Source organism: Nicotiana sylvestris, chromosome 7 (genome assembly GCF_000393655.2).
Source record: "Nicotiana sylvestris chromosome 7, ASM39365v2, whole genome shotgun sequence".
Taxonomy (NCBI): domain Eukaryota; kingdom Viridiplantae; phylum Streptophyta; class Magnoliopsida; order Solanales; family Solanaceae; genus Nicotiana; species Nicotiana sylvestris.
In genome coordinates this window covers 82,688,675-82,700,820 of record NC_091063.1, presented here as the reverse complement: position 1 = coordinate 82,700,820, position 12,146 = coordinate 82,688,675, and the positions used below count along the sequence as shown (strand labels likewise).

Below are 12,146 nucleotides of genomic sequence, written 5' to 3'. Positions count from 1 at the left end.
ATATACTGACCTCCAAACGGCTCGATACTAGCCAAAAGTAACCCAAATACATCAAATAATGACTAAGGAGACAAAACCTGATCAATAAAGATGGAATATTTAATCAAAAGCCCAAAGTCAACCAAAAAGTCAAACACGAGCCCACACCTCGGAACCCGACAAAACTTACAAAATCCAATAACACATTCAATTATGAGTCCAACCATACTACTTTCAATTCAATCAAACTCTAAATCGATGTTCAAAACTCAAAAATTCACTCTATGAAACTTTTGACAAAATCCCCCAATTTCTCTTTTGAAATCATCAATTAAATGCCAAATATGAGGATCGATTCATGAAAAATATTCAAAACCGAGTAATAACACTTATCCCAATCCACATGGTGAAAATCACTTCAATCCGAGCTCCATTGCTCCAAATATGAAAAAATGGCCAAAACCTCTGAAATAGAGTACTTTATATTCACTGGACAAATTATTGAATCGTGATCGCAGAAATATCATCGTGATCGTGAAGAAGGAAAATGCATTGCTCCAAAAAAACATTATCCAATCTCGTACAAACCATCGTGATTCCAATGAACAAACAACACTGCCTCCACAAATACTCTACGTGATCGCGAATTATATTATGCGAACACGAAGCACATAGGCTCCTACACTTCGCGAACGTGTCACTCTTACGCGAACGTGTCACCTCTTACGCGAAGCTGTGCAATCATATCCATCAAATCACTTTGGCGATTAAGAAACTGCCCAACTCAAATCTTTCCTCTACGCGATCACATCTACTAATCCACGATTGCGAAGAACACGTTGGTGCACCAGACTTTAGCAAAAACCAGCAATGCAATATGAAGAAGAAGTGGTCCGAAATCGATCGGGAACATGCCTGAGTCCCTCGGGATCACGTTCGAAAATTTCAACAAGTCCCATAACATAACATAAACCTATTCGAATCCTCAAATCACGCATAACAACATCAAAACCACGAATCACTCCTCAAATCGAACTTAATGAACGTTGAATCTTTCAACTTCTAAAACTCATACTGAAACATATCAAATCAACCCGGAATGAGCTCAAATTTTGCACACAAGTCCCAAATGATATAACAAAGCTATTCCAATTCCTAGAATCATAATCCAAATACGCTAAAAGTCAACTCTCGATCAAACTTATGAGCTTTCCAAACCTTCAAATTTCCAAGTTTCCCCAATTAGCACTGAAACCTTCTAGATATATCCAAATGCGAATCTGGGCATACGACTGAGTCCAACATCACCATCCGGACCTAACAGAATCATAAAAACTCCAATCCAAGGTTAAATACTAAAAGTCAAACTTGGTCAACTCTTCCAATTCTAAAGTTTCAATCATGAAATTCATTCTTCCAAATCAATTTCGAATAACTTGCAAACCAAAACTGATGATTCACATAAGTCATAATACATTATACGATGCTGCTTAGGACTTCAAATAGCTGAACGGATTGCAATTGCTCAAAATGATCCCCTGGGTCAATACATTTTAGATGTTATTTTTGTATTTTGATTGCGCAAGCGAGTTCATATGATACTTGTGCGGATGCTTGGTTTTGAGCCCCGAGGGTTTGGCTGAGTTTGGAACACTTAGCAGAGTGTTGATAGAGTTTAAGTTTGCTAGTTTTTGCACAGGATCCTCAGATCTCGCATTTGCAAGTTTTTTGGATCGCAATTGCAATTTTAGGCCAAGTCTGATGGGTTCGCATTTGCGATAAGCGGAGAGATGGTTCGCATTGCGATCTTCATGGTCACATTTGTGGAGGTCCAAGGTTCGTAATTGCGAACTTTTCATCGCCTTTGCACTGACAACAAAAATGGAAGGTCTTATTTTTTGAGGGATTTTTTGCATTCGCCAGGTCGCATTTGCAACATTTTTGAACCCTAGACTCGGTAGAAGGCGATTCAGAGAGGGGAGTTTAACCTAAAAACCTTGGATAAGTGATTCTAATATATTTATAATCATATTCCATTAAGCTATCTTAGATTTTAATATCAAAATCCTATGAATCAAAGTGAAAATTGGTGAAACTTTGTCAATTTTTGAAAAATAAGAAATTGAATTTTGATAGTCGATTTGGACTCGGATTTTGAAACTAATCATATATATGAACTCGTGATGTCATAAGTAGATGGAATCTATCATTGGACCCGGGTTTTGACCGGGCGAGCCCCGAGTTGACTTTTATTGATGTTTTGAGAAAATTTAAAGATCTTAACTTTTTCTATTGTAATTGAAATCCCTAGCATTTTTTGTTGATATTGAGTCGATTTTGGAAAGATTTGAGCCTTGTGGAATTGGCCTAGTTAAGGTAAGTGTCTTGCCTAACTTCGTATGGGGGACTAACACATAGGATTGATATTGTTTGATTTTAACTGTGCTAAGTGAAATCCATGTATGCAAGGTGACGAGTGAGTACACAGGTTGTATGTGATATTTTATCGGTTTAGGCTACTTAGACTATTTCCACACTCAAATTGAATGCCATATCATGTTCCAATTCTCTTAATCAATCTATTCGTACTTTTGTTAGTCTATCCTTACATGCATTAAATGATTTCGTTAATACTTATTCTACGTCCTAATTTATCAATTGCTCTCATGTTCTAGTTGAACCTATTGCCTCTTTTATTGTTACATGCTATCTCTTCATTGATAATAGTCATTATTTGAAGTTATTGATTGTGTTATCTCTTTCCTTATTTATTATCATTTACTTGAAGTAATTGTTCATGTTACCCTTGTCCTTGTTGATTTCCATTATTTAAAATTCATTGCTAAATATTATCTCTTTTATTGTCAGTTAGTCATATATAATATCATGGTTATACATGATTTGTCTCATTGTTTAGTTAATTGGTGTTGAATTTGTGAATGTCGTTACATGTGGAGGCAAAGTTAGTTATTGTTGAGACATCTATCTTATTGAGCATTTTACATTCATTGTTGTTGTTGATATTCTTGTATACGTTGTGGTGGAGACATGGGCTATTGTTGTGGAAACATTGGTATTGTTGTTGTTGTCGACAAGTTGTGATACATGGGCACTTGTGGTGCTAATTATTATTGTGATATGCTAATGACGTGCATGCGACGGTATAAGGCTTGGGGTTAATGTTCATAAGGCGGTATAAGGTGGGAATTATGTTTGTCTTGCTTATAGAGAAACTATGTGAAGCCACGCGACATCATAAGGTGGGATACATTGCGTGTATCTATTTCGGAAAAACTGTTTTAAATCTTATTTCAAATGTAAGGCTCACACGACAGTATATGGAAAGATTGTGATAAAAAATTAAATAGTGTGAATATGAGGCGGTACCTCGTTCTGATTCTTGATATTTATTTCATGTTGCAAAGTTTGTTGGTGGGAATGTTTCTTGTTGTTTCATTCTTTATTGTTCTAGAAATGGTTGTCCGTTCATGATCATTGTATCCCTCTTTAGATGCTTCTTTTATGCTATTCTATTGTTGATTTCCAGTACTAGTTCATGTTGTTATCTTGTTTCGTATTAGTTGTTTTTTCACCTGCTATTACATATTCGTATTACATTTTTATACTATATATTTATATCCTAGTAGGTGTCTTGACCTGACCTCGTCAGTACTCTAATGAGGTTAGGCTTGATACTTTCTGGGTACCGTTATGGTGTACTTATACTACGCTTCTGCACATATTTTGTGCATATCTAGGTACATCTGCTTGTGCCGGTCATTAGAGATTATTTGTGTCACGCCCCAAATTTTGGGGAGCGCGACCGGTGCTCAACCGAGTGAACCTGAACGAGCAAGCCTATTAGATGCTTTCTACCTAAACTCACTCATGAACAAAGAGAAGACATATTCTCATTAATTAGACAATAGAGAAATTGCGTGTACAATACCAAATAATTTCCATTAGTTACTTCATTTTAAGGTCTCAAAATACATACATTTTTCATAATTTGAAGTGGAATATATGATTCAAACACAACATAACTCGTTTGATTTTCCCAGCACCCATATACACAACCCACACAATATCTACAGAGCCTCTAATAGATAAAGAAGAGTACAATGATAGTGCCGGCAACAATGCTCTGGCTATACCTCAAAATGTGAATATATAGAAAACAAAATCTCATGACCCTAGAATGAAATGGGGCTTACCAAGTCTGCTGGGAGGAGGATGTACTGCTATCACTGATCAATGTTGCCTGTTGTGGAACCACCTGACTCCTTTAAAGATGCAGCACCCCCGACAAAAGGGACGTTAGTACTGCCGAATAATACTAGTATGTTTAACTAAACACCATCTTAATAGAACGAATAATAATACAAGGGGAAACAATCATGAAATTAATAGAAGCCTCAAACAATACCAAAACATCAAGTTAAGAACCACATACGTTTTAAGTAAATTTCTATGTTTTTAGGTTAGGAGATCTTTAGTACCTATATGACATCATTCACAATACCACTATACTTTTACACAAAGTCCGATCATGACCCGATCAGTTAGGCCGCCTCATTTGAGATATCCACCACAATCACCATTTCAATTACAATTTCCAGCACAATTATCACCATGTGTGCGGCATGGCGTCCGATCACAGCCCGATCGGCTAGGTAGTCTCACCCGATACATTATCCTTTTCTATCAATCATCTTATTTCATACTTCTTTCGCATCTTTTCAATTCATTGGCACTAGTGGCCATAATTCTAAAGTAATTCTTGGCACTTTGTCATGTTTCAAAATTCAAGTTCCTTTTTCCACATTCAAACATCATTATCATCATTATCATCATCAACAACAATAAGGCTTTCCATTCAAGACTTTAAATACACATGTGAGCAATTGAGAATCTTAGGCACATAGAGATTTTTCACACAATTTGGCATAACAACCTTCATTCTAACTTGACTTGAAGTCTTAACATTTTAAACACATATCCCATACTTTGAACATATCCTCAAATGATAAGATAACACGATAAAAGCATTTGGAATAGATATTGAACATATATATTTCAACACAAGCATATTCGAAATAGCCAATTTTATAATGATCAATTTGGGACTTACACCAATTACATGAACACTGTGGGATCCAATTCTAAGAGAAAAATTTGTCTAAAATACCTCAATTGAGCTTCCTTAAACTGTAAAATGTTCTGAAATTTTTAGAAACTTCAATCTACTTTAATATAGCAAATTGAACTAAAATTAGGGAGATGATTATGGTTCTAGATCATTTGAGCATTCTATCAAACACTAGATGTGCATTAAGGTTTCAAGGCCCTTTTTACGGAGAATTCCATGATACCACAACCCATTCTTTAGCATTTTTTGCTTACAACCTTCCTACACCCTTTGATAACACATGCACGCAAAAAATAAACAACTCCCATGCCCAAGAATTGTCTTGCTTATTACCAATTTCTAGCTAAATTTTTTAAATTAAGAATTAGGGTGTAAAATCTTACCTCTAGGATGAAGGCCTAGTGCACTTTCCTTGTTAATCTTCCAAGATTTGAGTAGGAATTGGTAGGTAAAGTTTAGGAATTCCCTCTATCACTCTATTCCACTACCTCTCTCTAGAAGTATACGATCTTCCTTCTAAAATGACCCCCAAAGGTGTTTTATTGGAATGGGTTGGGTTCAAAATTAGAAAAATAGGAGCCCCGACATAGGTTTGTGGTCGCATATGTGACCGCATAATGCTTTTGCGGTCCGCGAAATGGCCTTCTAGAACTGTGCAAGTCTGCCCCACTCTGTGGCCTTTATGCGGTCCGCCGACCTATTCTGCGACCACATAATGCACCGCAAAACCTCCCTTAGAAAATATTCCTTGCTGAATCTGCGATCGGTGTGCGGCCCGCGAAATCATTGTGCGGCTATATAATGGATCGTGAATTGGTACAATATTTTTGCTCAAGTTTCTGCTTCACTCTGCGGCCCGTAGAGTGATTCTGCGGCCGCATAGTTGGCCGTAGAAATGCCTTCTTCTGCCAACATTTTCTTTTAACTCCTTAGCGCACTGATAAACCCAAAAGTCTGCACCAATCTTGGCACCACAAAATCCTGGGGTTTTAGGTAAAATTTTACGGGGCCTTACATTCTCCCCACTTAAGATCATTCGTCCTGAGGGTCAAAGTTCACTATATCATCTGATGCAACTCAACTGCCATACTATATACCCACAGTCCCAAATTTTGACTAACTCCCAAAATTTCTAAAACTTTTGCTAGTGTTTCCTTGGTAACTAGGCCTATCCACCTGCCAGAGAATCTCAGAAACACATTCTAACAACATATACATAATCCAATGACGTAATATAACACAAAACAACATCAACTGTGGCCTCATGAGCAAGATATAGCCAAAAAGGAACACCTTTACATCAACTGAACAAGTGATACAAAATTCATAGGCGACAATTTCATAAAAAGATTACATATCTATTCAAAAAAAGTAAGGATACTTCTTCTTCATCTCTTCCTCGTCTTCCCATGTAGCCTCTTCAACCTGCTGGTTCCGCCATAACACCTTCACAGAGGAAATTTCTTCATTCCTCAACTTTAGGACTTGCATATCAAGAATGACAACTGGAATTTCTTCATATGATAGTTCTTCATTAGCCTCAATAGTCTCAACTAGTACGATAAGCGACGTATCTCCGATTACTTTCTTCAACATAGACACATGAAATACCGGGTGAAATGATGAAATCTCAGGTGGTAGCTTAAGCTTTACGCCACCCGACCAATCTTTTGAATGACTCTATACGGTCTGATATACCTCGGACTCAATTTCTCTTTCTTTTCAAACCGCATTATACCCTTCATGGGAGAAACCTTCAAGAATACCCAATCATATTTCTTGAATGCTAAATCTATGAGACGAACATCCGAATAGGACTTTTGACGACTCTGACAGCTTTCAACCGCTCTTTAATGATCTTGAACTTCTCCATAGCTTGATGCACGAGGTCTGGTCCTATCAATTCGTCTTCCCCAATCTCGAACCGCCCAATGAGAGATCTACATCTCCTACCATATAACGCCTCAAATGGTTTCATGTGAATATTAGCATGATAACTGTTATTGTAGGAAAATTCTATGAGTAGCAAATTATCATCCCAGTTACCTTTGAAGTCAAGAACATAAGCACGCAACATATCCCCATGCGTATAAATAGTCCGCTCTGCCTACCCATTGGTATGTGGATGAAAGGATGTACTAAGATTCACTTGAGTACCTAAACCTTGCTGAAATTTCTTCCAAATGTTAGCTGTGAAATGTACTCCTCAATCCGAAATGATAGAAATTGGAGTGTCATGCAACATGACTATTTTCTTGATATACAAATGAGCATATTGTTCCGCTTTGTCACTAGATTTAATTGGCAAGAAGTGTGCTGATTTGTGAGTCGGTCCACAATAACCCAAATTGAGTTAAACTTGCACGGAGTGCACGGTAGTCCTACCACAAAGCCCATATTAATCATTTCCCACTTCCATATTGGAATTTCTATGTTCTGTGCCAACCCACCAGGCCTTTGATGCTCAGCATACACCTGTTGACAGTTTGGACATTTTGCCACAAAGTCCACTCAATTCCTCTTCATGTCATTCCACCAATAGACTTCCTTGATATCGTGATACATCTTTGTAGAACCTGGGTGCACAAAATACCTAGAAGTGTGAGCTTCAGCCATGATTCTTTCACGAAGACCATCTATATTTGGAACACATAGTCGCCCTTGGCACTGTAGTGTACCATCATCCATGCCAAGAGAAAAGGCTGTGGTCTTATGTTTATGAATCCCCTCCTTCAACTGTACCAACAATGGATCACCGTATTACTTCTCTTTGGCCTCCACCACAAGCAATGATTCAGCTCTATTTTGCACAACCGCCAAGCCTTCACTAGAGTTCGCAAGACGAACTCCCAAGCTAGCCAACCAATAAAACTCCCTAGCCAACGGCTGTTGACATGCCTCAAAGCGAGCCAAACTACCCATAGATTTCCTGCATCCGCCACAACATTGGCTTTTCCTGGGTGATACAGAATATCAATGTCATAATCTTTGAGTAACTCCAGCCATCTCTTCTGCCTCAAATTCAATTCCTTCTATTTGAAAAGTTATTGAAGGCTCTCGTGGTCCGTGAATACATCCACATGGACCCGATACAAATAATGACACCAAATCTTCAATGCAAAAACCACCACCGCAAGTTCTAAGTCATGTGTTAGATAGTCCTTTCCATGATTCTTGAGTTTTCTAGAAGCATAGGTTATCACTTGGCCGTGTTGCATTAATACACACCCAAGCACGATCCTCAAAGCATTGAAATATACCACAAACCTATATGCACCCTCTATCAGGATCAACACCGGAGCCGTAGTCAACTTTGACTTCAACTCTTGGAAGCTCCTTTCACAAACATCGAACCATTGGAACATAATCACCTTTTTTGTCAATTTAGTCAAAGGAGAGGTAAGAGTAGAGAAGCCCTCCACAAACTTTCTATAATACCTTGCTAAGCCCAAGAAATTGCGAATCTCTATTGGAGTTGTAGGTCTAGGCCATTTCTTCACCGCTGTAATCTTATGAGGATCAACCTTAACTCCTTCTCTATAGATGACATGACCAAAGAATGTAACAGATTCAAGCCAAAGTTCACATTTCGAAAACGTTTCATACAATTGATGCTAATGAAGAGTCTGCAGAACTGCCTTGAGATGATCGACACGGTCCTCTCAACTTCGCGAGTATATAAGGATATCATCGATAAACACTATTACAAAGGAATCAAGAAGAGGCTTGAAGACTCAATTCATAAGATCCATGAAAGCTGCCGGGGCATTTGTTAGCCCAAAAGACATCACAAGAAACTCAAAGTACCCATACCAGGTCCTGAAAGCTATTTTCGGAATATCCTGCTCCTTGATCTTCAATTGGTGATACCCTGAGCGTAAATCAAATTTGGAGAAGTACCCAGCACCCTGTAATTGATCAAACAAATTATCTATCCTTGGTAATGAGTACTTATTTTTGACTGTTACTTTGTTGAGCTACCGGTAGTCATTACACATATGTAGCAACCCATCTGTCTTTCTTACAAAGAGAATCAGTGCACTGCAAGGTGACATACTTTGTTGGATGAAGCCTTTCTTTAGCAAATACTTCAATTGTTCTTTTATCTCCTTTAATTCTGCTGGTGCCATTTTGTAAGGTGGAATAGATATAGGTTGCATTCCTGGCATCACATTAATCCCAAAATCAATCTCCCTGTATGATGGAATCCCAGGGGCTCATCCGGAAATTCATTCACAACAGGCACAAACTCAAGTGTAGGTACCTCAACATCGGTGTCTATAACCTGGACCAAATGGTAAATACACCCCTTGCTAATTATCTTCATGGCCTTAAGGTAATAAATAAACCTACCTTTTGTCACCACATTATCTTCCTTCCATTCAACAACTAGCTCATTTGGAAATTCAAACCTCATAGTTCTTGTTCGACAATCAAGCTTGGAAAAATATGAATCCCCATTATTACATCAAAATCAACCATTCCCAATTCAATGACATCGGCTACGGTATCCCGACCACGCACCATGACAACACAATCTCTATAAACCCACAGGGCCATAATAGACTCACCAACCGGAGTAGATACAGAGAACGGATCATGAAGCTATTCTGGTTCTATCCGAAATTCCATAGCAACATAAGGGGTGACATAGGACAAAGTGGAACCGGGATTAACAAGAGCATACACATCATGAGAATGGACAGTCAATATACATGTGACAACATCTGGAGAAGCCTCTGCACTCTGGCGATCCCTCATAGCATAGAAACGGCTGGGTCCTCCCGAACTCTGTGCACCGCCCCTATCTGCATCATGCCTTGCGGGTGTTGAAGTACCTCGAGATGGAAAGGGTGCTGAGGATGTAGCAGCTGCAGAACTGGATGGCTGTGCCGTACCCCTACCGGTACCCTGGAAGGATGAATGACACTCTCTCTGAATATGACCTTTCAATCCGTAGCCATAACATATGGGTAGGTCCTTGTAGCAGATACCCAAGTGCATCTTCTAACGCCTAGGGCATGGGGACCTCCGCTGCTTCTGGAATCTCCCTCCTGATCGACCCTACTAGTGGGGTCCCCTATTTCCCTAATTGGGTTTGAAATGACTCCACTGCTACTTATTGGGCCCTAATGGCGTTGCACTAGCTGAAGATTGGGCAAAAGACTTGGATGGCCCTGATGACCCTCCCTTGAATGCTAACCTACTACCACCAAATGAATCTCCAAGGTTTCCCATAGACCGGGCCTTACTACTTCCCTCTTGCTCCATTCTATTCTTCAACTTATGATTCTCTTCAGCTTGAGTAAATACCACTATCTTCCCATAATTCTTCTCAGAAGTCAAGGCAGCTGTAGTGGCTGTTGATACCCAATTTTTCCCTATGTATTTTATACCCGAAATATTTTCAAAATAGCATATATGTGCATATATAAGCACACCCAAGAGTTTTGGTATTTTTTGTGATTTTTAAACCAATTTACTACCTATTTTAATACCACAAAATCCAATAACTATTCTAAAAAATTATCATTTTTGATGAATAACTTACTTCAATCTTATATTTACACCAAAATATAATTAAGGTGATTTTTGCATATTTTTACCAATTTATTTGGCATTTTTAAAGCTAAATTGCATATAATTGCAATTATAGCCTATTTTGTAATTAATAGCATTTTATAACAATAAAATTTGCTACAATATTTTTAAACTAATATTGTAGCAATGGACCCTTGGGGAGCTTTGCCGCACCCAAACCTTGGTAAAGGCTGTGAGGATTGGAGATTTGGGCCTGGCTAAAGGCTCCCTATAGATTAACTTCTTATTTTTACTCTTCACTACTGTAATTTAATCACATTGGTGTGTAATAACTTGTAATGAACAATGGGGTTTATAGTGCAATTGGGTGGGATTATGCATGCTTAGCTTTAAGTAATGGGTAGAGAACATGTCTATAGGATTTTACTTACCTACTTGTGCAATAGAAACCATTTCTAGGGGCATACATCTCATACAACTAGAGGTCCTGTCTTTAACCTCTCTTACTATCAGCTTGTTATTTACTTTATAACCATAATCAATTAATAATCAACAATGCTGCCATTGCATTTAGATACCATGCTTTAGGACCTTTGTGTGCATTAGATATCATGTATGTAGTGCTGTATTTGCAACTGTTGAATACTTCACTAATTTCGTTTAACAGACATAAGTCTGGTTAACAGGCTTCTTTTAAAACTGGAAAATAAGTATGCACGTCCACTTTCTTTTAAGATTAAACAGCACCTAGGCAAGCCTTAGGCCGGATAAAATTGATTAATTGTCCTATCATGTTTAAACCATTCAACATCTTTAGACTGTCCGAATTTGTTTCCCTTCTATGATATCCGCTTGGTTCTTACTAAACTCCTGTCCTATTTTCTAAATAATCATATCTGTGCAAATACTTTCTATTTAGTTACCTTTTCTAGAAATGTATTACTGTTTTTCCTAAAACTCATCAGGACACTATGTCTTCTGTAATTTTCCAAAACTATAGTTCAAAAACTAATATACTTATATTCTCTCAGCTTTACACTTCTGAATGGTTTTACATCTGTGCTAAACGTTTTCCTACCTTTTCTGTCCGAAATTATTTTCATAACAGAATACTATACCTGTTATGCCCTATCATATATTTTTGAGTATGTTTAAAATGCTTTCTCCGATTTCTAAACTGTTACGTATCTCCTGCCTTTTCTCAAGTTCAGAAAGTGTGCGTCCAACTCCTTTTGCATATTATGTTTAAATTCTTCAACTCCTATCTTAACATATTTTCGAACATTCCAGCTTTTAACTCTCATTTCCTTAGACCTTAAATGTGATTGAGACGTGCTAATCATGTGTCCATCTGTGGAGGGATATTTGAGCCTTTTACATGCCTTTATATGATTCCTTACATGAAGTCCTATTTGTTTTTGCATGTCACCTAGGGTTTTGACCTTTAAACCTAAGGGTTCAACCTAGTCCTCACCTC

The 12,146-nt window shown here is 38.0% G+C and overlaps 1 protein-coding gene across 1 annotated transcript; it reads right to left on the bottom strand.

Moving 5' to 3' along the window:
• Nucleotides 1–6,490: 6,490 nt before the first annotated feature.
• On the bottom strand, nucleotides 6,491–9,545 carry LOC138873375 (uncharacterized). Its single transcript, XM_070151842.1, has 7 exons — nucleotides 9,482–9,545; nucleotides 9,154–9,290; nucleotides 8,936–9,036; nucleotides 8,567–8,665; nucleotides 7,893–8,084; nucleotides 6,963–7,125; nucleotides 6,491–6,715 (listed from the first exon to the last, which is right to left on the bottom strand). Exons 1-7 carry the CDS (start codon nucleotides 9,543–9,545, stop codon nucleotides 6,491–6,493), a joined length of 981 nt encoding a protein of 326 aa, XP_070007943.1.
• Nucleotides 9,546–12,146: the final 2,601 nt, after the last annotated feature.